Here is a 27,551-nt window from a genome sequence, read left to right on the forward strand (position 1 = left end):
CTGTTTGCCTATAGTTCTTTCCCGGGGCTTGAATCTACAGAGCTGGGGAGGTGGGGATGGGTGGGTGAACAGGGTATGTGATATTAACACAGTCTGCCTTTTTTAGTCCTAGTTCTCTATCAATCCATAAAACATGCATGTGTAGTTTCCGCACCCCAGCAACTTATCAGATATGCCACACACGTCTGAATCGCAGTGGGGGACACAACTGAGTCTCAAAACTACTAGATATGAATGAAACAAGGACCCCAAGTTTCTCTCTACCTCTTTGAAGGTGTTCGTTTATAACCCCAGTGCATTTCTGATGTGCCAGATTTAATCTAGAGTAACCAGGTCCTTCCTACTTTTAAAAGTACTCTGCAGCCTATTTCTTTTACACAAACTATGCCTTAGGTGAGGAGGGGAGAGATAATTTGTAGCTCCGCACTAGGAAGGAGCCAAAGAATCAAGACAGTTTTATCCAATCTTTATTCCTCTCCAGAGGCTGAAAACCACTGCTGCTTGGGTTATTCTATCCTAAGCCAAGAATGACTTGGGCCAGGTGTCTCTCCTGGTTCTGTGTGTGTGGTCAGGGAGCGGGGATGGGAAGCAGAGCATTGAGCCCTTCAGCATCCACAGCTGAAATTGAGAGGTTTGGTTGCCTGATTGTCCAGAGGCTTGTAGAAGGATAAAAACCCATTGCCTGGTTGTCATCCCCCCTCACCACTATCTCATTTAATCACCAGAGAAGCTGATGAGGCAAGTGGTGTTAATGGTCTTCTCTTAGAGATGGAAATGAGGATGAGAGAGGTCAAATTACTTGCCACAAGGGACTTGAGCTAGTCGTGAAGGCGGGAAGCTTCAAAGCAAGACTTCCTCCCTCTGGAGTCCCTTCTCTCAACATTATAGCCTTCAGCCTCCACTAATCCCTTTCTTGTTTGTAAGGGGAAACAATGTATTGCTCTTCTTCTAATAAAGAGATATTTGGTGTGGGGGGGGGAGGGAGTGAAAAGTCATTCAACCAAATTTACTAAGTCATATAATTCTTAATCTAATTCCTAAGCATTTTCCACTAAAAAAGTTGCTTTAGAAGCGGTTAGCAAAGGCCTCTGCTTTTTAAATCTGGCTTTTGCCCAAGGTGTACTTTTAATTTTTAAAGGGTCAGGTCATTTATTATTTTCAATATGTGAAAACAGTAAGGTAGTTCTAATAAAACAGCTCTCTCGTGGTTTCCTTTCAAGAAGTTAGCATTTACTATCTAGAAAATAAGCCGGTGCTTATGAAAGTGTGCTTTAAGAGTTTTGGTGCACAAAGAAAATTGCTTTGAGGCTTGACTTCTTAGGAAGTTTATCCCAAATCAGCAGGTACTTCTAGGCTCAGTCAATATTGGAATTTCACCTTCTCTTTCCCCCAGGTGGCAGAATGTTTACAGGGGAAGAGAGGTCTGAGTTCTATTATTATAAGTTTTGTCACTTTATCACTTGGAAGTTTATTCCTTCCTTCTCTATAGATTACAATTCGTTAATCTCCTTTGCTTTGTAAAACGTATTTTTAGGGTTGTATACCATACTCTGATCTCTCACACACACCCTGGTATCACAAACTTCTTTTGCAGGGGGGGGAAACAATACCATCCCCTCCCTGCCTTCTGATTCTACTGGCCACGGAAGCCAAAAGAATAAGCCTTAGTGAGGCCCCGAGGTCATCCACCCCTGCCTTTGTGCCAGGACAAGCAAACTACCTAAGCCAATTACTAACCGGTTTTTAAAAAAACCTCCAATCAGAGAGAATCCATGACTTTTTTTTTTTTTTTTTTTTTTTTTTTTTTTGGTGAACTGTTGCTCCATTCAACTGCACACTCCAAAAGTCTTTCCCTATCTGTGTGCACCCTTATCTCACTGTTCTATTTTTTTCCTCATTTGCGTTAACCCTTTCTCACCTTATTTGAACCTCCAGGCCTCCGCAGAAGTGGTGGGAGACAAATGTTTTTCTGCAAACAGTCGAGACGGTAAGGTGAGTTGTAGTCCCAGCAACACTGGTGCTTTAACCCCCAGCTAAGGGATGGACAGCGGGGTGGGGTGATAGCATTCCTCATTTTATAAGGTATTTATTCTGTGGCTAAGCAAACACTCTCAATTCAACTCTGAGACTGACGCTTTTGAGTCTGTTTCCAAACAGGACACTAGAGGGCACCCAGGGGTTAAATATGAGTGGAAAATTATTTGAATGAAAACTGCTCTGTACGGCATTTGCTTTTGCAGAATTTAAAATTAAAGTTTATTTTCTAAACAACTAAAAAAATCACCTCTCTGAAAATTGGGATATAACAAACCAGTGTGCAAGCAACTGGAATTTTTTTTTTTTTTTGCTTTGTAATCAGTAGTTTTCAAGGGAGCTTTTGAAGCCGAGCTGAAATATTTGAAATGAGGAACACTCTTGACCATGAAATATGTTCTACTTACATGCCTCAGCCTTTAAAAGTTCTTTGCATTAGAGTCGGGGATTACATTGTTTCTGGAGTCAAGCATGGGGCCAGCTGTGTAAGTAAGGTTGCTTATGGTTTCTTCTTTTTAATAACAGGAGAAAAAAGCAGAGCAAGAGATCCTTTTATTTTCTTTCAGCTGATTTTGGTGGAAAGAAAAGGAATAAAAAGCAGTCAGATTTGTGTGTTGTGTTTCTGTGTGGGTGTGTGGTAATAAATGTTAACTGCTTTTAAGTTATATAGGTATTTATGGTGTTTTGTCATAATAACTATTAATATACAGTAATGGAACATTATGAAGAAAAATTGTAGTGTTAGATAATATATTTATGAACTTGAGTGCTAGTTATTTAGTTAACTAATTAGTGCAGGATTTAAACAATAAATATGGAATAGCTGTAGATTTTTTTTTAAAATCTATTACTTCCTTTTAATTATTTCTGAATTTCAAAAAGAGACTGGATTTGTCAAATTTTAAAGCTTTTCCTTTAGAGTCAAATTAAGTTACTCTAGTTATAAGTTATACAATATTCTTGGATTTTGGGGGCTTGTTCTCACTAGTTTATACTGACTATCAGTTTATACGTCTATCTTGTTTCTGGTTTTTACACTTCATTAAAAAAATTTAGTGGTGACATTTATGAAAGGAAAGAGTCACTTTTCCCCTTTACTCTTGTAGCGGAACCTAACTAGCATGAGTCTGTGACTCAGTTAACTCTGTTTCCATTCATTCCCAGGAACGAGCTGCACTGCTCCTTGGGGAGGCTAATGGGAGTTTAAAAGGTTTGTTGTGGCGGGTGTCACAAACATTCCCAACTCCATCACCAACCCTTTACTTCCATCTCTGTCCACTGTAAACCACTTAGACACCTACGCAAAGGCGACAGCTGGATTCAGGAAACCATGCATCATGTCACCAGGAGACAACTGCAGACTTTAAACTGTGTTCAACATGTGGATGCGGCAGAGAAATGACCTGTCCAGACAAGCCAGGGCAGCTCATAAACTGGTTCATCTGCTCTTTTTGCATCCCGCGGGTGTGTAAACTCTGGAGCAGCCGCCGTCCAAGGACCCGGAGGAACCTTCTGCTGGGCACTGCCTGCGCCATCTACCTGGGCTTCCTAGTGAGCCAGGTGGGGCGCGCATCGCTCCAGCACAGACCCGCTGCGGAAAGGGGGGCCCATCAGAGCCGAGACACCCCCAAGGCATCCTTCCCTGAGATACCCTTGGATGGTACCCTGGCCCCTCCAGAGTCCCAGGACAATGGATCCACCCTGCAGCCCAATGTGGTGTACATTACCCTACGCTCTAGACGAAGCAAGCCCGCCAATATCCGTGGCACAGTGAAACCGAAGCGCAGGAAGAAGTATGCAGTGGTATATCCAGCCCCGGGACAGGAGGCTTTGGTGGGACCATCCCTCCAGCCACAGGAAGCTGTAAGGGCAGCTGATGCTGATGTGCCTGGGTACGTCCAGAGAGGAAATCTGGCCAACGTTGGGGAAGAACACTGGAGATTGATACGGGATCCCGGAGTGCGAGTTGGGGGTTCAGATTTACAGCTGCCTAAGGCCAGGGAGAGCAACATCAGGATCTACAGCGAGAGCGCCCCCTCATGGCTGAGCAAAGAAGACATCCGTAGAATGCGACTGTTGGCCGATGGTGTTGTGTTGGGCTTCCAGCCAGTGTCCTCAAACAGCCAAGTGCGCTTGCTGATGTTCGAGGGGAGTGCCGCTGGCTCTGTGCCTGGCTGCGGCCCTAGCCCCTGCGGGCTGGTCAAGCAGCCTTTGGACATGAGTGAGGTGTTTGCCTTCCACCTGGACAGGATCCTGGGACTCAACAGGACCCTGCCTTCTGTGAGCAGGAAATCAGAGTTCATCCAAGGTAACAGCTTCATATGCTTCGGTCTTTGCAGCTGTTGGGGTTTGGGCTTGATTTTCTCTTTTCTCTCACTCTCTTTTTCTAAACTATTTTCTCCTCCCACGTTTCACATTTGGACAGCAGCAGCAGCAGCGTCTGTTCCCATATGCTTGGCGTTCTTTATTTTCCCAGCTTTGGGAGGGTAGGAGAGTTTCAGGGAAATGCTGTACTCAACATGCCTACAGTGTATCAACTTTGCTCCCCATTTCCCTGACTGCACTTCCCAGTGGCTTATTAAATCCAATTAAAGCCAATGGCAATTTGCATGATGAGGAAAGGAAGCCAGGGTGGAGGCAAAGATCTTGTTGACAGACATATTATTAAGCAGGTTATTATGGAAGTAAGCAAAATTTTGTTTGTTTGTTTCCCAAAGTAAGGGGGAATCTCTCTTTAGCAGATGGAATCTTTTTAAGAAGCCCAGAGCCAGACCACATTAGATTCAAATTCTTGATTTTTCACAATGGATTTAACCCCTTTATTTAACAAGGAAAATGAGACAAAAATAGGTTATTTGCTCAGTATATCTGCTGACTAGCTATATAGTTTTTAAAGTCCATGACAACGGTTTATTAAGCCTGATTTCCAAGAACCTCTCGGGCAACAAACATTTTGGCAGGTTCTGCGTATGTAGCCAGTCACTTCCGTTGCAGGCAAAGGGCTGGTCTGTGGCTGTGCACTTGCCATTTAGTGGATATTCTCTGCGTCTGGAGGCTCTTCCAAGGCTGGAATACAAACTAGAGTGAGTCAGTGGCTTGGGTTTAAAAGCAGAAGACTCCCAGAAGTTGCCACTGTGAATCCATGCTGGCTTAAAAGGCTAAAAAGGGCTTCAAAGAGGTTGTAAACTCGCAGGTTTTTCCTTATTCCCTGTCACCATGAAATTTAGTATTTTAGTGAGATTCTCGTGGGGTCTAGACTGGAATGGATTAAAACTCTTGGCAGTGGCTGAGAACTAAACTGGATTTCCAGTGGCTTTAGGATTATAATTTAATTTTAGAATTGATACTTCTTGTAATACCAGTGATTTACTTCGAGAGATTTGGCATTTCTTATTTACCCTGGTTCACATCTAAGTGCTTCAGACTCATAGGTATGTGTTAATGTCTCAGTTCACAAAATAGTCCATCATGATTTTGTGAATGTTTGAGTGATAGCCTCTCAAACTTTTCATCGATGGTCAGTAAAAGGTAAAGCTATTTTTTATTGGATGTTCACTGTTTGCTAAACACTGTACTAAGTGACTCGTATAGTTCATACATGCATTGATTCCCATGGTTCTCATGCACAGCAATGCTATGAGGTGGGCACTGTTATTATTTCCATTTAGTAAATGAGAAAATTGAGGTTTATTTAAGCAAAGTAATTGACTCCCACAGCTAATGTTAATGACTAAGCTAGGTTTCGAGCCTAGGCCCAGCAAACATGAAAACATAAGCTCTTAACCATTGGGTTTAGGGGACTATTACTTATTTTTTGAACTGGAACACCCTGGAGTAAGAGAAGATTTGGGTGGGCACTGAGACAACTGGTGCACACACAGTGAGGCTGTCCTGGGCTAAGCAGGGCATGCGGTCATCCTTGTTATGTCATACTGCCCTTCCTTTTTGTGTCATCATAGGCTCGTGAGAATATATTCGGTAGCACAGTACCCTGATATGTACTTTAGCTTCCCTGGGGTGCTCTCAGTGGGAGTTGGGAGAATAAAGTGGCTGGTGGGAGCTGGGGCTCATCACTTTGTATTATAATTCTTGTCTACTAATCTGTTCCTTCCCACTAGCCTCTAGGTTTGTGAAGGCAGAGATACTTCCTATTTTGTTTATTGTTGCATTTACAGATCCTAGTGGAGAGTCTGACACATAGTAAGTGCTCAGTAAATGTTTTTGAATAATTCGGGAATGCGTTCTTGGCCTGTTTCACTGACTCGAAACAGCGAATCTATATTTATCCTTAGCTTCCAATACTCAGGACAAGTGCTACTGATTTTGGTCCTAAGACCATGATTTCTCCCGGGGAATCTTATTAAGAGGCCATTGTAGAGATAATGAAAAAGGTCTTTGGCATCCTCTGTGTAATTCGAATAATGAAGTTTATAGAGCTTTTTCTTATAAAGCCCAGCAATATGGTCTGCTGGCCTCACACTATAATGTAATTTGATAAAGAGATTTTTTTATAGTAGGAGCAGTAAGATTTATTTAGGTATATATTTCTCTGATGATCTTTTAATCTTTTAATATCTAGGAGATTGGGTAGCTAGCAAATCCTGTAAGTTATCTTCTCTAAATGTTTTTTCTGTTCTCTATTGATTAATGTTTGTGGAAATAAAGTCATACCTAGTACGAAGAACAGAACTAGTCTGTATCGTTGGTTGAATATAGATATTTGGCTTATCTCAGTTAACCTTTCCAAGAAACCTATGCAGTAGGCATTCTTTTTATCACCTCAATTTTGAGACGAAGGAAAAGTGATAAAACAGCTGACATTCAAACCCTTGTTTTGTAACTTCCAAGTCTTTCTTGTTTTCTCCAATCTTCTTCCCTTGACAAATCATTTAAGGGGCCTTAAGGCATGCCTTCTTTCTCCATCACCACAACCTGTTAGTATATTTAGTTATTTAATATAACTAGAAACGGATGATTTACTCAACTGGTACACAGATACAGGCTGCTATGGAAACCTCTTTTTTTTTTTTTCTGAAGGAAACAACAGTCTTGATCATAGCAAGAATGATATTGACGTTACTATATATTGGGTTAGTGTTTATCTAATAAAATTTTTACCAGGTGGGTACACTAAGAGAGACGTTTTGTGGATGTGGACATAGAGGCCCAGAGTAATTGAGTACGTGCCTTGCTCAGGGTCATATAAATTGCCTGGCTGTTAAACGGGTATATATTGTAATATGCAAAAGGAGATGTAAGAGAATCAATTACTGTGATTTGAATGACGTCCTTGCCCCCAGCCCCTCAGATGAAGCTTTCTGTTGATTCAGTCCACAGACAAATAGTCCCAGTTATAAAGTTTATCTTCAGGTGGCTTTTGTTTGTTTGTTTGTTTGTTTACTTAGTAAAATTGACATCAGCACAGAGCCATAAGCACAGGTTAGTCTGAGATAGGTTCTTGATTGTATAACAATGAATTCTAGTTGATTCTTCTTGAATGTATGTGAATTTAGTGGAGTTATTGGCTTTGTATTGTTTACCAGACCGTTTTCTGACAGGCGTTAGTTACCCCGAAGATAACCCAGAACATGAGAAGGGTGGACGTGGGGGAGGGCAAGGTTATAATTACATAGGTTGCCTGCAGTGTACTGTACTGCAAAATCCAGCAATTATTCTTGGAGCAGAGTCTCATCCTATGCATGTCTTTGCAGGAAATGCAAAAGTATTTTGAAATATAGCATCAAAGGGCTTAAAAAAACCCATACTTGCAATAATGAAATCTTCAATTATGACTTTATAAAATCTCCAGTGCCTATACTACGTCTGTGTTTTTGTCTACTAAATCACTTAACACTCCCACACAACAGATAGCATTGATGCTATAAATATGGGAATCCCGAGGCTCAGCATGGTTTTGAAATTTGCCTAAGGACGCATAGCTAGTGAGCAGTGGAACTGGGATTTGTACCCAGTCCTGTGTGATACTAAATCCTCCTCATGTTGCTTTACTTCACCCACTCCACCTCTCAAATATAACTTGATATAATTATGGGGCAGTGACAGAAATGGGCAAATGTAAGCATGGTGATTTCTGATTTATCATCATGCCAACATTTCCATTTAATTTTCTTTTTCAAGCTAACAATTTAACATTGATAATATATCTGAGAGATTTTTATTTTTGTTTTTTGTTTTTAATGCAAGCCAGTGATTACCAGATTTTCTTGTTTTAACAAAAACAATCCCATGCATGCTAACGTAACTGAACATCTTAGCATGTTTTCTGCCAAACCATCCTTGCAAAAGTCATAAATCATTACAAAGATCATGAGACACTGTGTGGTGCTGGTATATTTAGATAATTATTTTAACAAAATGTTTTAACATATTTGTCTAAAATAAGATGAAGCGGACTATGTCTATGTTAAAGTCAAAAGCATAGGAAAATCAGCACCACTCTCTGATCTTTGATTTAGCAGCTTTGCCAAAGCTGTCCCTAGCAGCCCGCACGGTAACGGGAATGAATCCCCAGGGATGCCACTTTGGTAGCATTTAAGCATTGTACTATTTTTCATTCCCCACATGGAAGATGCATTATGTATTCTTTATTTTTAGGATGCTGCTTTATTGCCACAGAGCTGTCGTACTGAATTAAGGCAGCCTAGTTCCAGGAATTCTGTATGTCAAGGCTGCTTAGATGACAAACTGCAGGCATCCCACTAACTTCCATTGAAATTCATTGTAGATCCCAAGTTGCTCGCTATTTTCCAACTTGTATCGCCTCTTCTTATTATAACGCAGGAGAAATACATGGTCTCTTCCATGCTGGTGCAGGTTCCCGAGCAGAGGGATGGCAGCTGTGCATTTCACATCATTTCCGCTCTCGGGTGAGGAGGACAGGGCTGTTTTGCAGGGAGTTATGAGAATAACCCAGGGGCCCTCACCACTTGGAAACACACACAGGCTTCGAAATCCTGGAAATCTTAGACATATGTGCACATTTTCTTACAATGTTTATTTGGGAGCACAGGAATCATGTTTTATTTTTTAAAATCGGGATTGAAAGCACATTGTGTTCTGTAATCAGAAAAGCCCTAAGGGCATTTCTTTAGCCATCAAACTGAGCTGGTCAGCTCAATGCTTTCATTCCTCAGCAAACAAGTTTTCTGAGCATCTGCTTCTGGCAGCTCTGCACCAGTGTCTACTTGTCAGCTCATCACATACCTTCATAGACAGAGTAGGGCACCCTGGTAACTTTCTCTGTTGTGTCTCTGCCACTTGTGCCCTGACCTCACCCAGGCCGGCACCGAGGGACGATGAATGGTTGAAGGAGCTCACAACGTAGAGGGTGCACGGGCCTCGGCTACATGCAAGTCGTTCCCTTGATGTTTACTTGAACTATAGTATCACCTTTATCTCTTTTTCTTTTAAGAAATATTTATTGAGCACCTGCTCTGTGCCAGCCACGGGGGAGGGGGGAAGGGGCGGGAAACAGTCAAGAATCCCTGCCCCCATGGAATTGACACTAGCTGGTCATGTGAGGGTTCAGTGGCCTGGAGGGAATCTTCTTTTTGCCACTGATTTCAGGATTCACCCAACACCAGGCTGATTTCCAGGTCATGACCTTTCTGTTAGAACTGAATCTGTTGCTGTCTCAGTCCCCAAGGACAACACAAGTGAGGGAGGACTAGACAGGCCCCAGGGCTCCCTCACACCTCAGTTCATGGGCAAATATTGGCGTTTCGGTCTAGTTCAGTTGTAATCGATAACATTAACTCTCCCTATGTGAGGCACTGCTCGAGGCACGGAGAAGAAGCTGTGTAGTCTTTAATTCAAATAGCTTTGTAGTTAAGAGTGTGGACAGGTAGGTGTATTTGCCAGGACTGCCATCGGAAATACCACAGACTGCATAGCTTAAACAACAGTAATTTATTTTCTCACAGTCCTGGAGGCCAGAAGTTCAGGATCAAGGTGCCGGTATGTTTGGTTTCTTTTGAGACCTCTCTCCTTGGCTTACGGGGGGCCACCGTGTTGCTGTGCCCTCCCATGGCTCGTCCCCTGTGTCTGTGGGATCTGATTTCCTCTTCTTATAAGGACAGCAGTCACATTGGACTCGGGCCCACCGTAGGGCTTCATTTCAAAATTGCCTCTTTAAAGGGCCTGTTTCCAAATACAGACACATTCTGCGGTACTGTGGATTAGAGCTTCAACATGTGAATTTTGGGAGGATGCCCTTCAGCCTGTAACTGGCAATCTAGACTCCATGAGTTCGAATCCTGGTGCCAGTACTTGATATCTGGGTGACCTAGGACAGTTAATCACTTCGTACCTTATTTTTTCATTAGTGTAATAGGGATGATGAAAATAAAAATAATGATGATGGTAATTGTGCTTATCACATAGAGGTGTTATGGAAATTATGTTGATAGATATAAAATACTTAGGACAGTATCTTACACATAGTAACAGTAAATGTTACCTTTTATTTTCATCCAGTTTCCAAGCTGATTTGGCTCTTTGTGATGTTTCCTTAGATTTCCTTAGTTTGTTTATCTAGACTGATGTTTGCTTGAACTAAGTAAAAAGCACCTAAAATTGTCAATTAAAGAAAGTGCTTGGAATTGAAAGTAGATAATGCCAGTAACTCATTTGTGGAGTGCCAGGCACTCTATGTTCATTATCTCCCTAAATTTTGTAACAGCCCCAGGCATCAGATGTTCTTGGATGGATTTTTCTGTGGGAGAAGATGAGGCTTGGAGAGGAACGCACGTCCTCTAACGGCCCACGGGTCGTGTGCAGTGGGGCCGGGGTGTAGATACCGGTCGGGAGGACTCCGTAGTCTCGTTCCTTATCACTCGTGTGCGCTGTCTTCCGTCAGCCCTTCACGTGGCGTGTGTGCCTCCAACGGCTGAGGCCTGGGGCTTTCCCAGTTCATCCTATATCCAGATTGCAACCCGCTTTCCCCCTGCCTTTGGGCCTTATTTTTGAACGTAGCCATGATGCTTACCTGTTTCCCTTCTCATGACAGTGATTAGGTGTCAGGAGGAGAGAGGCTGTGGTGTTCCTCCCACCCCCGTCTTCACCGTTCCAGGGTCCGCTAGCGCTAGGGAGACCTGGACCAAGACAACTGAGCCCAGGCTGGGTGGACCGAGGGTGTGGAAACCTCTGTACTTCCCACCTCTGTTTCTTGAGTTGCTCTCCAGTCCTTCCCAATCCACTGAGAGTAAGGACAGTGAAATCGTTGCTTACTAGGATGTCACACCAACCAAACTTTTATTCAGAGCCCATCAACTGTTCCTTTGAACTGGAGGGCTGTAGGTAAAAATTGGGGGATTCTGAAAAATTCATTCATTCATTAATCACAACTTTGCATGCTTGCTTTGGCTTAGACATTATGTCAGGAGTTGGAGATCCATGGATGATTTGAAAATGGTCCCTGTTTTCTCCAAGCTCTCAGCTTGGAGGGCAGGAGACAGCTAAGCAAACCCATCATGCAAGAAGGGTACCCTAAGGACCTCTGTGGAGATATTTTTAAGAGAACTGCTCCTGGTGTGTGTGTGTGTGTGTGTGTGTGTGTATGTGTGTGTGTGTAAGAAGGTAGGTTGGGGGACTGTAAAAACTTTTAGGAGAGGTAATGTCAGCATTGGTTCTTAAAAGTCACTGTGGGTGGAGTGACATGGAGTAGGTGTAGAAAGGGTAAAAAAATAGATGTGTAAAAAATGAGTGAAGGCAGAGTGTGCTTAGGAAAATGCAGATAGTTCTGTGAAAAGGAGATGAGGGTTGTGCGGGGTTGTGGGTGAGGCTGAGGTAAGATATGGTTGTGGAGAGTGGGTGGGTTTTATGTCATATAAGGTCATAGATATTACCTTGCTGGTAATGGGGAATTACTGAAGGGTTTTTAAGAGGAGTGATGCAATGAGCTTTGCACTGTGTGAAGGTCACTCTGGTCAGGAACTCATGGTTCCTTTATCTACATTAATAAACAATGAATTGCCCCAGACTGGGCCACCCTGATGTGACCAGCACTTCGTTTGCAAAATGTGACTGTTTGTGGAGCCTGGCACAACGACTGCATCATCACCATCCTTTGAATTCAAGTTTGATTCCTGGTTTTTTTTTTTTAATGGAATAGTGAGATAGGAAGCGCCTGGGAGTTTCCATTTACATAGTTGAAGTCCAGGGCAGACCTAGAAAGCGGAAGTTCCTGTTGTTAGTCACAGGTTCAGAACAAAGAAGGACACTTTTAAAATTAGAATTCATGATTTAGATTGTTTAAATAGTTTGTGATGAAGGAAGTCACAAGACATTCTCCTTGTCTGCTTCCTCAGCTCCACACTTAGCAAAGTCCTGAGGAAACATGGAGATTAATTTTAACTCAGCTCAACCTAGAGAAACCAAATTTTGAAGTGAAAAGCTACTAGATAAATAAATAGGGTTATTTTTGTTTGTTTGAACAAGGTATTCGATTTTCTAAGACAAGTCCCTATATCCAAATCTTGGCTGTCTGTATAGAATCTATACATGTAAAATCTGTGGAATTCTGCCTCTTAACCACCTACCCCTTTTTTAAGTCATAAAATCTGAGCATAGGTTTGGCTCTTTTTCGTATTTGACGGTGCTGCATTTTAAGTATTTCATTGGGTTGTCACATAGCCCTGCCAGGCTGATTTGGCAGGTATTCTTTGCACCTGAGGGAACCCCACGCCTGGGTCAGGGTGGCTGGCTGAAGGACTTGGCTCAAGTCCTGGGGAGACCAGCGATGGAGTCAAGAATAGAATCAACATTGTGACTTTTTTTTTTCCTAACCCATACTCTCAGCTCCCTTTTAGCAAAGGTTCTCCTGATTAACTGCGGCATTTCACCGTTTTGCTATTCAGAGGCATTGCATTTCTTCATTTCTTGGCTTTACACTGAGAGCTCAGTTTTTATTTTAGTCCTTCAGTTGTTCCCATCAAAACACTCATTAAACAGGCAAACAGCTCACTTGATCATCATTGTGCATGTGCCCTTATCTGTTCCCACTGCGCTGGAAGCTCTCGAAGAACAGGCTTCCATTCTCAGCTTGCCTCGCTCTCAACTCTTTTTATCTGAAGCGCCGGAACCAACAGGTCCATTTGAGGACAATGAAGGCACAATTGTACATACTTTTTTTAAAAATTAAAGTAAGCGTGTTAACAATACTTAAAACCCCGGCTAGGAGTAAAATTTCACATAATCCTTCACATTTTCTCCACCCCCCAGGCTGTTACAGAACCTTGCATTCCTATTTTCCCAGGGCTCCCACTGATGAACTTGTTCACATTGGACAGCTCTACGCCAAGAGATCTGACCTTCTTATTCACTTCAGTCTAATACTTTTATTGCCAAACCCTACTGCCAAAAAACCGAGTAGACCGTACTTAAGGGATCACTAACAACTAGATGCCTGCTATGCTGTTGTTGGAGTTTCATCAACACCAGCAGTTGCCTTTATCAGTCAGAGACCTGCAGCACTGAGGTTTGCCTGCAGCGCACTGGACAGTGGCTATGGAATCCCACGGAATCTGTTCCCTAGGACAAAGCTGGGCCTCACATTGGAGTGGCCCTTGCTTCCTGTAGTGGCTTTTGTAGAGTTGTTTTTAACGAAGGGGTCTGAGCTGGATTGTCACTTTCCTTTTCTGCCTTGTTCACAAGAAGGAACTTGGCCCACACAACAGAAAAGAGTTTCAATTTCAGTGCTCAGGCCATTTTTTGCTTAGTTTTGCTCAGTGACAAATACAGACCGACATGCACAAGTCATTCCAACATGTTCAGCATCCACATACAGTTCAAGGAAACCAGCCGGCCAGTGTTCAAAGTGAAGGACATTTCATAAAGCTAGGCAAAGGAGTTCATTCTCAGCAAATTTGCACAATTATCTTTTTAAAAGAATGTCTTTTTTGGGTGATTTTGAATAAAAAAACAGCTTGGTAGAACTTTGAAATTCAGGGAAAATATTGAGATTTGGGGGAAAAAATTTGACTGGCAAGTCGCATTTTTAAAGACAGCTGGATCACCTTTAATTCACTTGAACACCCACGTAGCTTTTAAAACCTGCCTTCTCACCACTCTGACAGTTAGAGTTTTACCTCTTCACTGTTAAGGTTTCTCTAGAGAGTGCATTACTGCATCATTTTGACAAACCTGGGTGTGAAGAGATGAATGCACCTCATCTCTGAAAGATTTCAGGGTAAGTTCCTTTAATCCATTTCCAGTTTTCAAAGGCTATTTTTCTGTCATCCCTTCAGATCTATCAAAGTTCAGTTAATTCTTTTAACGGCCATCTTTTATGAAAAGTGGAATTCTTGCAGTAGTACTGTTAGGTAGCTGAGGTGGCTAAGAAAGGACCGGAGCCAGAAAAATCCAATTAAGGGCTTTTATTCAAGGTGAGGGGTGACACTATGATCAGGTGGGTTGGGTCCAAACCGAGTGCTGTCCCAGGGAAAGGGTGGAAAGGCTATTAAGGTGTGTGGCAGAGTGAGTTCCCCCTGCTGATCTGCTCCAGGTGTCCTGGGTACCTGGCCGGGGAGGGCTGAGTCTGTAGCTAGCTGGAAGGAGAGGGGAGGGGGCAATGAGGATTCTACAGGTTTCCAGCAGGATGCCAACAACTATGCCTCAGTTGCTTCTGATATGGGGAATCTCACGGTCAGGTATTTAGCTGGCGACGTATACCTCCTTTGTTCCGGCGGTGGATTAGGTCCATGCCCCAGGACATTCTAACAAGTACTCCTAGCTCTGAGGTCTGGAGCCATCCTGACTACTCTTAGGATCTCAAGGGCCACATATGTGGATACAGAGCAAGGTGACCCGAGTGTCAAAAGGCCCCAGAGCACCCCCTTCCTGGGGGTTCAGCATGAAAATTGCTGCTTTCCCTGCCTTTCCCTCGCTTTCTGTAAATCCCCTTTTGCTGAGGTCCACTGATTCCAGCAGGGCAGGATGGAATGTCTTTATGCGAGAGTTTCAAAATATTTTGTTAAGGGAACATGACTGGGTGTAGAGAAAAATAGAATATTAATTGAAAGTCTATTATTCCTATCAGCTGAAAGCTCCCTTTGGCAGTTGGAGAACATTTTAAACAATGGTATAGAAAATGTACCATTCAAAAAGTTGATGATGTAAAGTACGGAAGTGGTCAGTGAAATACCGCGTCCTCATAGACTGGATCAGGGACTGATACACTACAGTCTGCGGAACAAAGAGGGCCCACTGCCTGTTTTTTGTGTGGTCTGTAAGCTACTTATGGCTTCTAAGATTTTAAATGGTTGAAAAAAAAAGAATCATACTACTATGACACTTGAAATAAAGTTTATTGGAGCACAGTCAAGGCCATTTACTGATACAGTGTCTTTGCTTTCATGCCACGACAGTTGAGCACCTGAGTAGTTGAATAGCTACAGTGCAGACTGTTCAAAGTGTGGCCCTCCAAGACTCATATTTACTGTCTGCCCTTACCCAAGTTTGCTTGACCGCTGGACTAGATTACTGTATGGTAGGTAGTTAAAGTGACTCTATTTAAAAACAGTTCATTGTAAGAGAAATGCTTATGGTACAGTATTTAGTGAAACAATTATAACAAACTGAATATAAAAGATGATCCCAAATAGTTTATTTTCTTGGCATAATTTTTGCCTCTTTCCCCTGGTGGAAATGTAAGCTTTATGAAAGAAAAAAAAGCACTAATTAATAGAATAGTGCTTGGTACATAGTAGATGCTCCATAAACAAATAAAGGCCAATTTAAGACTCTAAATTATGTAATTGTACAATGTGTGTATATATATAATAATAATTATACCAAAACCTTCCTGAGATATGCATATATGTCAGGTACCAGGCTGAGAATTTTAAGTGCGTGAACCCTTTTATCCTAAGAAAGTCCTTTTGGAAGGTACACTTATCACCCTCACTTTGCAGAAGAAAAGAGCAAGGAGAGGTTGTAAATGCGTCTAATGTTACAAAGCTAAAAGGTAATGTGACCACAATCGAAAGGTCTGTTGGATTCCAGAGTCTGAGCTCTAACTATAACCTATACTCCTTAAATTTCTAAAAACAAAAATTTAACTTTCTCACCTGTCTGTCAGGTGAGAAAGAAAGCAATGGGAAAATACCAGAGGAAAATCCCCAAACAGAACAAAAAGCTGGGATAGGAGATTATAGCGTTTTTGTTTTCTTAGCTACACATTTCAATGTTTTTTGATGAATCTTAAAATGAGCAGGTTTACTTTTAATTACTTTTAAAATAAAAAACAAATGTTTCTAAAGGGAAGGAAAGACAGCTCAGAGGTTGTTAATTAACCATTTCCATTGTTTATGTAGATCATTTCCTTGTTTTTATGAGGGTCTTAAGGGAATTGCCCAGGAGACTGTCCTGGCCTGTCTCCTGGGTTGATTTGTGGTGTTAACCTTCAGTATCAGGTTTCAACTCCCTGCGAACACATCCTAGCACTAGGAATGCAAAGTGCTATCTGTAACTTGGGTCAAAGACACTGGCTGATAGCACTTCCTGGCGTTTGTCTCCAGAAGTCTGAAGTACCCATGTCTTTGAAAGCTGTTTTGTCTTCTGCTGGTACTTGGTTACACTGGTCTATGTATATCTTCTGCTGCATAAAGGACTGTTTTTGCCTTGAATATATTATTATTATTATTATTTTAAATTGGCATAATATTTGGAGTACCCTCATTTAAAATTATATTTATATCTAAGGAGATAATGAGATCCCAGTAGTCCCAAATCATTCAACAAAATAACATAAAAAAAAGAGAGAGGGGTGATGTTAAAAATGAAGTTTTTTATTTATGGTTCATGTTTTTTGTTTTTTTTTCTCTGTTTTTCTCTTAACTGTATGGCAATGACTATGGCATATTCTCCACGATCTAAAGGGCTTTTCACATACCCTGGTCTAACTTTCAAGGCTAAGAGGAGAAAGATTTTATTTTTTTTTTGAACAAAAATGGAATACAGGTGGTTAGAATGATTAAGTGAAGGCTGCTAAAGTTACTGAGGTCACTGTAACACCAAATTCAAGAGTGGTTAGATAAGAACTGTGCGAGAAGGCAGGCAAGCAAGGTGGTAAAATGAAAGCCTTGAACAACATGGAAAAGTTATATTTTGACAACCTCTTCAGTTATTTCAAAGGGCTTTTAAAAATTCCTGTGTTGTGTCTAGACATTCCACTCATAATTTCAGAGGCTTCTGTTGTCCAGGCCTGCTGAGAGTGAGCTGAGTGGGCTTTTTCAGATCTTTCTGACTTAGTTGTTGTTGTTGTTGTTTTTTTCCCAAAGAGCGTCATTCTAATTTTTTAGTTAGGAGCAAACCTGTTCAGGGTCATCGCTTGGCGGCTTTATTTGGTAGAAATGGGAGCTTGGCAGTGATGTTCCTGGTTTTCAGCTTGAAGTGTCATTCAGTGGACCCCGTCATGGTCTTCCCTGTTTACTGTGACTTCAGTCAGGCTTATCCTCTTTATGCAGTTCAGCAATGAAATTTCTAAGTGATCAAGGGTGAGACAAGAACCATTTGGGTGACAGATGTTTTGAAAAATCATCTGTACACTTGCAGTTGAAGGAATGACGTTTGCTTCAAGGCACTTTGTGAGGGTGTACATGAGTACAGGATCTATTGCCAAGAGCACTGATGTTTCTATCAAAAACCAAAAACACTCTTGCTTTCTTTTCTTTGGAGGTTATAGTGACTGGTGTGAACCATACAATTTCACTGTTAAATTTGTGACTTCTAAAAATTCTTCATAATGCGGCCTCAGAAAATCAGACAGTTGTTATTACAAATAGAGAGCAGCTCCACTCAGACACTGGATAGATGATTATAAATGTCTGGAACCTTTCCTTTTTTGTGGTGGTTACTTTTAGATGTGGAATAAAACCACATTAACCAGAGGACGTCATTATTGGTGGTTAGTGGGCAAGTGTTGCCCATCTATAAAGTATCTTGCTTAAAAATTTTTTTCATTGTCTAACAGTACCTTTCCGTTTCATAACGGAAAGGAAGCATCATTGAGGTATAAAATATTGAAGCCTCAGAGAACAATGGGATCATAAAGTGGCATCTAATCAAACTCTCACCTTTGGCAGGTGAGAGAGAGAAGCTGTGAAAATGGATGACTGCCCAAGGGTGCGCACTGAGCGATGGCAGGCTAAACGTGCGTTTGTGTCTCCATTTCCCTAGATGGCCGCCCATGTCCTGTCATTTTCTGGGATTCATCTTTATCTCCAACGAGTAATGAGACCCACTCTTCCGTTAAGCTCACCTGGGGGACTTACCAGAAGTCGCTAAAGCAGAAGTGCTGGCAGAACGGCCGAGCGCCCAAACCCGACCGGGGTTGTACTGCAGTGCATCATCACGAGTGGTCCAAGATGGCCCTCTTCGATTTCCTGTTGCAGGTACGTTCATCGAGTCTAGTAAGTGGTTTTCTAAGACTAGCACTGAGTTATGTCAGTCTGACACTAAGGAATTATCTGCATCTTGAATTTTAACAAACCAGAGGTTAAGTTCTATAATGCTGTATTTGGTAAGTATAGTACCACGTTACACAATTTTATGTCCTTTAGGGTAGGGGTCCAGACCTCTGGGCTGTGGACAGGTACCGGTCTGGGCCTGTTAGGAATTGGGTCACACAGCAGGAGGTGAGATGAAATGTAATGTGTTTGAATCATCCCCAAACCGTTCCCTCTACCCCTCACCCCCAGCCCCCAGGCCCGTGGAAATATTGTCTTCCATGAAACCATTCTCTGGTGCCAAAAAGGTTGGGGACTGCTGCTTTAGGGAAATATTTAGAAATGTCTCTCAACTCTTTTATTAGTTTACTAAGAAGCAATTCTTTAGTATTTCAGTTTTACAATAGTTATATTCACCATAGGTAAAAATGTATTGAGCTAACCCATGAACAGTTTGTTTTTCTAATACTCACTTGAGGACATGCTCATTGACTTCAGAGAGAAGGGAAGGAAGGGAGAGAAAGAAGGAAAGAAACATTGATGCGAATGGTTAGCCACCATTCACACACACCCTGAATCTGCAACACAGGCACATGTCCTGACCCCAAATCAAACCTGTGACCTTTGGTTCATAGCATGATGCTCCATCCAACTGATCCTCACTGGTAAGGGTGACCCGTCAACAATTCCTCAAGGTTGATAGTCTTACCCCATTTGGAAAGTGAGTAAATTGAAGCTTGGTGAGGTTAAGTAACTAACCCAAGTTCTTAAAACTACGGAAAGCTGGGGCTGGGATTCCCTGGGATCTGTCAATGTGTTAATAGTTTGTCATCTTTCCATCATTTCTCACTGTGTTTCAGTGGTCACTTGGCCACATAGCTTACAGCCAGCATATCCTTTGTTTTCTTTCCAGTGATTTTTTGCAAATATTTAATTAAGATTAGACCTTAGAGAATAATAAATATTGACCATCTACATAATTGAGTGACCCAACATTTAATAGGTTTCTTGTAATGCTTAACTCCTTTTGATAAAGATCTCATGACTCTGTCTACCCCTCATTCCAATTACTCCTTTTTTTTTCTTCCTCTATTAAAAAAAACTGGTTTTCTGTTGTTGTATTGTTAATTAGTATTTTCTGGAAGTTTAGGACAGTCTTTGGACATTTGCAAAACCTTCTTTTTGTGTATGTGTGTGACATTTCAGGAAGGAGCTAAAGAGGGACAAAAATGTAGAAAGAAAATGAGTTTAGTTTAGAGTCACAGCCTGGGGATTGGAAACTTTCAAGGGGAGAATGATTTATACTGTTAGTGCCGCAGAGCCACCATCAGAACTGGGCTGGGAAGCATGGAATTTGGTTTGGCAAGGAGGCAGTCAAGAGTCACCAAATGCTGTTGAAGAGTCTTGCTGTGAGGCCCAGGCTGGTCTTAAATACCCTCTCCATTTTACAGGTATGGAGGCATAAAGAGGTTATTATTAAGAACAGTGATAGGTCTGAGCTCTTACCCTTCTTGCAAACTAACAAGTTTGCCAGCCACATGTTCATGGATGCTAGCAGAAATGAAAGGCTCCCCAATCAGACGCAAATGACCTCATTCCTCATGGCCTTGCAGGTGGTGAGAGCGTCATGGTCCTTTGCCCTTCAGGTCCCAGTGGGGTGGTACTGAATGGCCCTGGTGAATGCTGCATGTGGTGGCAATGTGTCACAGTTCAGAACTCTAAGCTCAGGAAACTCCCAATCTCATTAGAAGCTGCTAGCAAATCTGCTTAAAATTTGCCCCAGAAGGAGACAGTGTCTTTATTATCTCGGTCGCGAAATAAGTCTGTCTTCCTTCCCAGAGGGAGACACTTTTTGTTTCTTCCAAAGCTGATTGCTGTACTAGCATACCTGTACAGATAATGCAGAATAAAACCTGATAGAAGAGGTACAGAAATGCCCTGAAGAATTGTCTCTCGACAGGTACTAACTTGTTCAGTGTTATATAGCTCCTAAGTTCCCAAAAAGAGATTTCAGCAAGTTTGACTAACTCTAGATTTCATATTTTTAACCGTTATTGTGTAACAACTGCCAAGTTATTTTTTGGTTACTAAAAAGAAGTTGGTGTGATAAAAATGCATTAACAATCAAATGGAGAACGAATGAAGAATTGTACGGTTATGTACTCACTGTGTGGCCAGATGTTTGGGGAGTGGTCAGCACAGATGTTGAAGTTCCAAAGATGATGAATGGTAGGAGGATGGAAAGGAAATCTATGACCCTGGTAGTGAAGTCTTGAGGTTTGTAGCTGATGAACCTAAGAGCTAACCTATATCGTGTACGAGGGCAAACACTTTCAGAAGTTGTTTCCAGTGACATTTGTTTTAATTCTGGAATCTTCAGTTAAATCTCATCCTATCCTCTGTTTTCATCGTTGAGGGAAGCTACAACTGTCATTCAACCACTGAATATGTGTTTACACAAATCTACTATGCATCATACTGTGGAAAACAACCACAGGGGTAACAAAGTAGTATAAGATTGTATACCCTTTGCCCCATCCCGGGTTTGACTTTTTTAGAAAAATATATTTAGTTTGAAAAATGTAGTGTGTAAAACAAAAAGATAGATTTATGTAAGAATGACTGATTGAAATAATCTAAGTTCTTATTGTTATGAGGTCAAAAGAGGGAGCGCACTTTGCCATAAAATAGCTAGTGGAGGGGGAAGAGTTTGGAGCAGGACTGTAGGCATCACATGATAAAGAGCATAAGGCAACACGTGAGGAGGAACACGGAATTGGCAGCATTCATATGGTATTTGGGGCATCCTAAATATACCATTCATTTGAAGCAGAGCTATTTAGGGGAGCAGTGATATATATTCTGCCTGGAGGCATATGACAGCACATGGAGGAAGAGAGCTGTTTTCCTAAGACGTGTGCTCATTACCCTGACTGAGCAAGAACAGACTCCAGTCTGAGTGCATTGACAGCCTTTGTCATCGTGTCCATTGTCTGTGGTCCTTAGGACAACCATGGGCACATGAATTGTTATTATAAATTTTCAACAAAGATAAATATTTCAAATACTTAAACTAATATTATAATACTAACAATCTAACAATTATACTACCTTGTTATGTTCCTGGCACTATCCCAAGAACTTGATACTAAGCACTAAGCTATTATTTTATGTAATCTGCATGTCAACCTTATGAATAGACATTATTGTTACTCCTGTTTTAGATTTGAGGAAATCTAGGCAAAGAGAAATGGAATAACTTGGGCAGGGTCACATAGCTGGTATGCAATAGAACTTGGAGTTGAACTTGAGATCTGGCTTAAGAGACAAACTTCTGAACAACGCTTTTATTTATTTTATGGGGGAGTATACCATCATCATCCAATTTTCTAAGTCAGAAATTTGGGAGTCGCCTGGATGCTTTGTGATACATAGCCGCACATCCATAAAGTGATATCCTCAGTATCACCCAAATCTACCTTTTAGGTATAACTTATGTTCCTATCTTAGTTCAGGCTTTGTCATTTATTACCTGGATGACTCCCTCCAATCCTCTCACACTGTATGAGCCCAGATGACCTCTGGCTTGAGATACTAGGCATCAAGCTGCTGGGACCTCTCTATTGGTAGGTCAGTTCTTTTTGTAGTATACCCTCTTGTTCTTTCTGCCTGTGGGAGGTGTGTGTGTGGGGTTTTCTTGGTTCTGATAATCCGTGAGGACAAGATCTTTGCAACACTTGCCCGGACCTGTTCAAGTTATGGTACTAAGACTGGTGTTTTTAATTTTGACTCTGGTTAAGAAGCCCTGAATCTTGATTTCAGAAATTAATCTATTGTTAAAAGTTAATTTGCTTACTATTTACAAAAGCATATCGAATTATGTGAGGATGGCATCTGTGAGAAAGGGACTTACATTTTTTCATTTACCCAACATTTATTTACTTCCCACTGTGCAATGCACTAAAGGCTAATCTCCTTTAGATGTCGCAGCACTTTACGTCAGTGGTAAGGTATAAGGGTGCCCATTTGCCTCTTTCTTGCCAACTTTGGGAAGTGGAAAACTAATGACTGTTTTTGCTCATTTTATGGAGGGTAATGGGGTCTTGTTTATATTGCAGTATTTCCAGTGCTTTCGTTATGAGAGAGATTGAGCGTATACGTATTTTCAAGTATTGATTATTTGTATTTCATGTTTTATGACTTGTATATTCGAATCATTGCCCTTTTATATTACATTCCGTAGATATTTTCTCTTTGATTTATAGAAACATTTTGTATAGCATATCATGAACAGTTGCCTTTATCAGTACTATATGTCTTAAATTATTTTTCTTGCTTTGTTGTTTTTCTTTCGACTTTGCTTGTAGTTAGATTTTACTCCAGAGAAATTTTACACTGTTTAAATAAATCATACCATAACTGATCATTTTAATTCTTATGTTTAGCGTCATATACTGCTTAGAGAGATGTTTACTGAGCAAATAAATGAATAAATACACCAATTGGGCCCTTTTTGATGAGTATCATAATAGTCATTATCTTTTATGTAGTGATCCTTATTGTTAATTTCACTGATTTTTTTTATTTATGGTGTGTTGGAGTGTATTGAATGGGTGTTGTGAACAGTCTTAGGAAAGTTACGCCTGAAGCAAACTAGAAGTACTTGTTCTGGGATGCTGCCGTGAGGGCGAGAGAGTACAGAGCCCTGTTGTTTGTTTTCTGTCCACAGCATTCCTTTTGTTTCAGCCAGTCAACAAACCCACATTCATCACGAAGGCACCATTTTACTGGGTCTGTAGAATGTGACAGAGGCACAGGCGACCTTTTATTCATGAAGCGTGGTGGGGGGACGAACTTCGTAGACAAAAATTCACCTCTATTATGATGACAAAAGCAGTGTTCTAGAGAGCATTTGAGTTTCCAAGATTTGGTTAAATTTCTTTCAAAAGATTATATAAAATAATGAAAAAAGATTTAAGATGTAGAAATCTTGCTCCTTGAACTCAGAGATAGTCTGGAACTGACTTGGGAATGGTTAGGAACTGAAGTTCTGGAGCCAGCCTGATGAACTTGAATCCCAGTTGCCAGTACTAATTATTTTTTTTAACATTGAGAAGTAACTTAACACCCCTCTGCCTCAGTATCTTCATCTGTAAAATTACATATAATGCTATGGTTTGTGTAGAGGGCTCTTAGAGGACTCAATACTTTTATATACATAAAGAAGGATTTAGAACATTCCTGGTATATTGTAGGCACTCACTGAATATTACATATTAATTAGGAAATTGATCATCCAGCAATAATAACAGAGGTAAATATTAACATAAGAATTAATTGAAGTATTTTATCATTACCTTTATTCATTAAGTTGTGTCATTCCCAAATACTTTTATTTTTTCCTACTCTTGTGTACTTTCATCCTTATATAGATCTTAGGATATTACATTTTAATTATTTTTGACCAATCTGTCTTCTTTTATAAGCCTCTCAATGGCAGTGACTGTCTTACTCAAGTTTGTAAACTTTCAATGAGCAGCAGAATGTCTGAAAATGTCAGTTACTCAGGGCATCTTTGATCAATCAAAACCACCTAGTTATATTAAAATATTAAATACAAATGTCAAATTAAAAATGGCCTTGGCTGGAGTGGCTCAGTGAATTAAGCACTGGCCTGTGAACCGGAAGGTCACTGGTTCAGTTCTCAGTCAGGGCACATGCCTGGGTTGTGGGCCAGGTCACCAATTCGGGGGAATGTGGGAGGTGTCTGGTTCATGTATCTCTCACATATTGGTACATCGATATTATTCTACCTCTCTTTCTCCATCCCTTCCCCTCTCTCTAAAAATAAATCAATAAAATCTTAAAAAAATGTTAGAAGTGAAATAATAAATAAAGTGTACTTTCAATAAGAAATGCAGTTTGCTAAGGAAAGAGAAGTTTAGAAAATAAAAAATCAAATGAATAAAAATACTTAATATTTTTACTATTTAATGAAGTTCTCGCTACAGTTATATTTTCTAAGATGTGGAAATCTTGCTCCTATTTGATGAGAAACTAAGAGGTTTTTATGGAGAGGGGAGCCAACAGAGATGCATCTTGGGAGATGTTTGCTTCCACCATCAACAAGATAAGTCACACAATTTCTTTTCACTTAGATTTGACAGGTGTTTTTTGAGCTCTTCTCTGTTACTTTCACTTAGTGGGTTTAGTGTTGGTGATAAAAAGGTGGATGAAACCATATCTATGCCCTCAAGATTTATGCAACCTAACTGAAAAGACACAATCATAGCAGAATATATCGGGTGTCAAAATTGAGTTAAGTTTAACGTCCTATGGAAACAAACAGGATGGTATTTGTTCCTGAGGAACTGGAGGTGAGAGAGTGTGGACTGAGAATGTGGCATTTAATATAGAAATGAGATGCGCACAGGAGACAGGAAGAGAGTTTCAGAGAGGGATTCTCTGAACAAAGTGTTGCAAGTGTGAAAATGTTCAGAGTAGGAAAATGATGCTTATGGAAACTTCCTGTTCCATGAAGGTAGTTTTTTGTCAGATGACTCTGAGTAATAAACTTATGTTCCTAAATTCCACAGGCAAATATGAATTGGTATGGCTTTCCTCAGTAAAATTGGTATTGGTCTCTCTTCGGTAAACTCTTCTAACTCTTACTGGCTTCTAATGATTTGACTATTTAGTATAATGAATTATATTAATAGCTGCTAATCTTTGACCTATTCTCTTCCACTTATATTCTGTGTCATTTTTCCACTCTTAATGTATAATAGTTAAAGTAAAAATTCCAACTAACTGTAATCTAAGCAAGAAGAAATGTTACCTTTCAATAGAAGAATATTTGTTTCTGCAGAAATGTTCTATGTGCTAAGCAAAGAAAGATTTCACATACAGCCACTGTGAGAGTTATGAGGGCCTTCCAATTATTCCCTCCTCTTACATCCATCGCTTAGTGATCAACTGTTTCCCCTCCTACTTTCAGAGGTCAGTGAGGAAAAAGACTTACAAGCAGATGCTCTGACAGGGAGAGGCGTAGCAACCCAGGCTACAAGACACTGGGATTTCAGATAGTTTGGGTCAGTTTTATTGTTTTGCGGAATTAGTACATTTTCAATCTAAATAGCCTCTAACTATTATTTATCGGCAAAACCAAGCAAGCAAATGATATAGTTTCTTGTTCATTTGCAATCAAACAATGAAGGATGATGCAGTCAGATACGATCTTGGCTTCAAGTAGCAAAGAAATATGGGGATTTGCTTTGGCAATATTGGTTGGCACTCAGAATTGGCTGGGATTTAGGGAGTAAAGACTGCCAAGGATCAGAGGGTTTAGGAAACAATATAGTCCTGTTTTTTTTGCTTATTGAAAAAAAGTTACTTTTTTATGATGAGACTCACAATGTTCAATTGATTACAGAGACTAAGGTAGAGGACATGGAAAGTGTGTCATTGTAGGCCATTAAAAATAGCACTCTAATCCTCACAGGTATAGACATGCTAAATAAGTAGTGAAATTTACTGTGGTTACTAAAGAATTTCAATTGCATAAACTGTGCCCTTTACAACAAATAAATGAAATTCAAAAGTTTTGTTTGACAGTTTCTTCCAAACATATGTGGAACTAGGAGAAGTTATTATCAGTGTTAATGATGCTACAATATAAAGCTTATCTTATTTAAGGAGGCCTCAGAAGACTTTCCAATTATCTTGTGACACTATAGTTTTATTCTTCTGAGCATTGCTTGCAATACATGAGCAAATTGGCCAGAAAACTTGGTGTTTAATGGGCACCTACAATGTCTTTCTTGCTTTACATGTTTAGTTGTGTAGAGACAGGGGATGTGATATAAAAGAAGCATGTGGATTTGCTTCTGAGTTAAAAAAAAACATGTTTGCAGGAAAATGGATATAAATGAAATGGTGACAGTATGCCAAGAAAGTTTGTTTGTTTGTTTGTTTGTTTGGGGTCCCTGGGCGGGCTCAAAAGAAAGCATTTTTTTTAAAGAAGAATTTGAGCTATCATAAGAGTTCCAAAAAGATTTGACTTACATTATTTATTTAATTCTTTTATTATAGAATTTTAATTTATGACTTTATTTTAAAATCAGTCATCATAGTTGGTGAGAGAGAATAAATGACATCACGTTTATGCACATATAGCTAAATAAGAATTTATACTTCAGACAGCATGTTGTCATTTCAGCCTCTCAAATTTGATTTCTAGAGGTAAATTTGTCACCTCAACCCTGAACAATTTGCCCTCTTGACTTCTTATTTCTATTTATGACATTACTGTTTTAAAAATCAGCCATGTTTGAAAAAATTTTTTAAAGATTTTATTTATTTATTTTTTGAGAGAGGGGAAGGGAGGGAGAAAGAGATAGAGAAACATCAATGTGTGGTGGCCTCTCACATGCCCCCACTGGGGACCTGGCCCGCAACCCAGGCAAGTGCCCTGACTGCGAATTGAACTATTGACCCTTTGGTTCGCAGCCTGCACTCAATCCACTGAGCTACACCAGTCAGGGCCTGAAATTTTTGAGTCATCTTTTGAACCTACTTTTGCTTAGTGCCTCCTCTTTGAGTAGTGCTAAACTTTGACAGTGCCTCAGAATCCCCCCAATCACATTTTCCTTTTTATTCCTGTTAACACTAATATGATCAGACTCTTAAGAAAATGTGTCAAGATGTTGTTGAGACTCCTAACTGATCTCCCTATCTCTGGTCTTTCTTGACTTCACTGTTGTGCAAATTATTGCTGAATTTACCTTTCCTACTTCCCTTTTAATCATATTGCTCCTTGCAGAAAACTTTTGTAGATTTCATTTGGATAAAAAATAAATTTTAAATGCCTTAGTGCATTAAATAATTTATTATGGAAAAAATTAAGCATATAAAAAAGTAGATAGAAGATATAATAAGGCCTCATATATCTATCATCCAAATACAATAATTAACTCATGACCAGGACCAGTCCTGTTTCATCTCTGTTTTTATTTACCTCGTCCACATTAATTTGAAGCAAATCCCACAGAA

The 27,551-nt window shown here is 40.4% G+C and overlaps 1 protein-coding gene and 1 long non-coding RNA gene across 4 annotated transcripts in view; one reads left to right on the top strand and one right to left on the bottom strand.

Annotated features, from left to right (window-relative positions):
- Positions 1-450: 450 nt before the first annotated feature.
- LOC118501953 lies at positions 451-3,846 on the bottom strand. Its single transcript, XR_004904609.1, has 2 exons — positions 3,762-3,846; positions 451-618 (listed from the first exon to the last, which is right to left on the bottom strand). It is a non-coding gene; the product is annotated as an uncharacterized LOC118501953 (long non-coding RNA).
- The window catches only part of GASK1B (golgi associated kinase 1B), a 44,240-nt gene continuing 18,518 nt past the window's right edge, over positions 1,830-27,551 (top strand). The window contains exons 1-3 of one of the 3 annotated variants that reach the window (XM_028521027.2): positions 1,830-1,992; positions 3,199-4,342; positions 18,232-18,446. In XM_028521027.2, coding sequence (XP_028376828.1) covers positions 3,433-4,342; positions 18,232-18,446 — 1,125 coding nt within the window. In that variant the 5' untranslated portion in view covers positions 1,830-1,992; positions 3,199-3,432. Of the gene's footprint in view, positions 1,993-2,298; positions 2,520-3,198; positions 4,343-18,231; positions 18,447-27,551 lie in introns of those variants that run through there. The other 2 variants (XM_036031964.1, XM_036031963.1) reach the window with 2 other exon arrangements.

Source organism: Phyllostomus discolor, chromosome 8 (genome assembly GCF_004126475.2).
Source record: "Phyllostomus discolor isolate MPI-MPIP mPhyDis1 chromosome 8, mPhyDis1.pri.v3, whole genome shotgun sequence".
NCBI classification, from domain to species: domain Eukaryota; kingdom Metazoa; phylum Chordata; class Mammalia; order Chiroptera; family Phyllostomidae; genus Phyllostomus; species Phyllostomus discolor.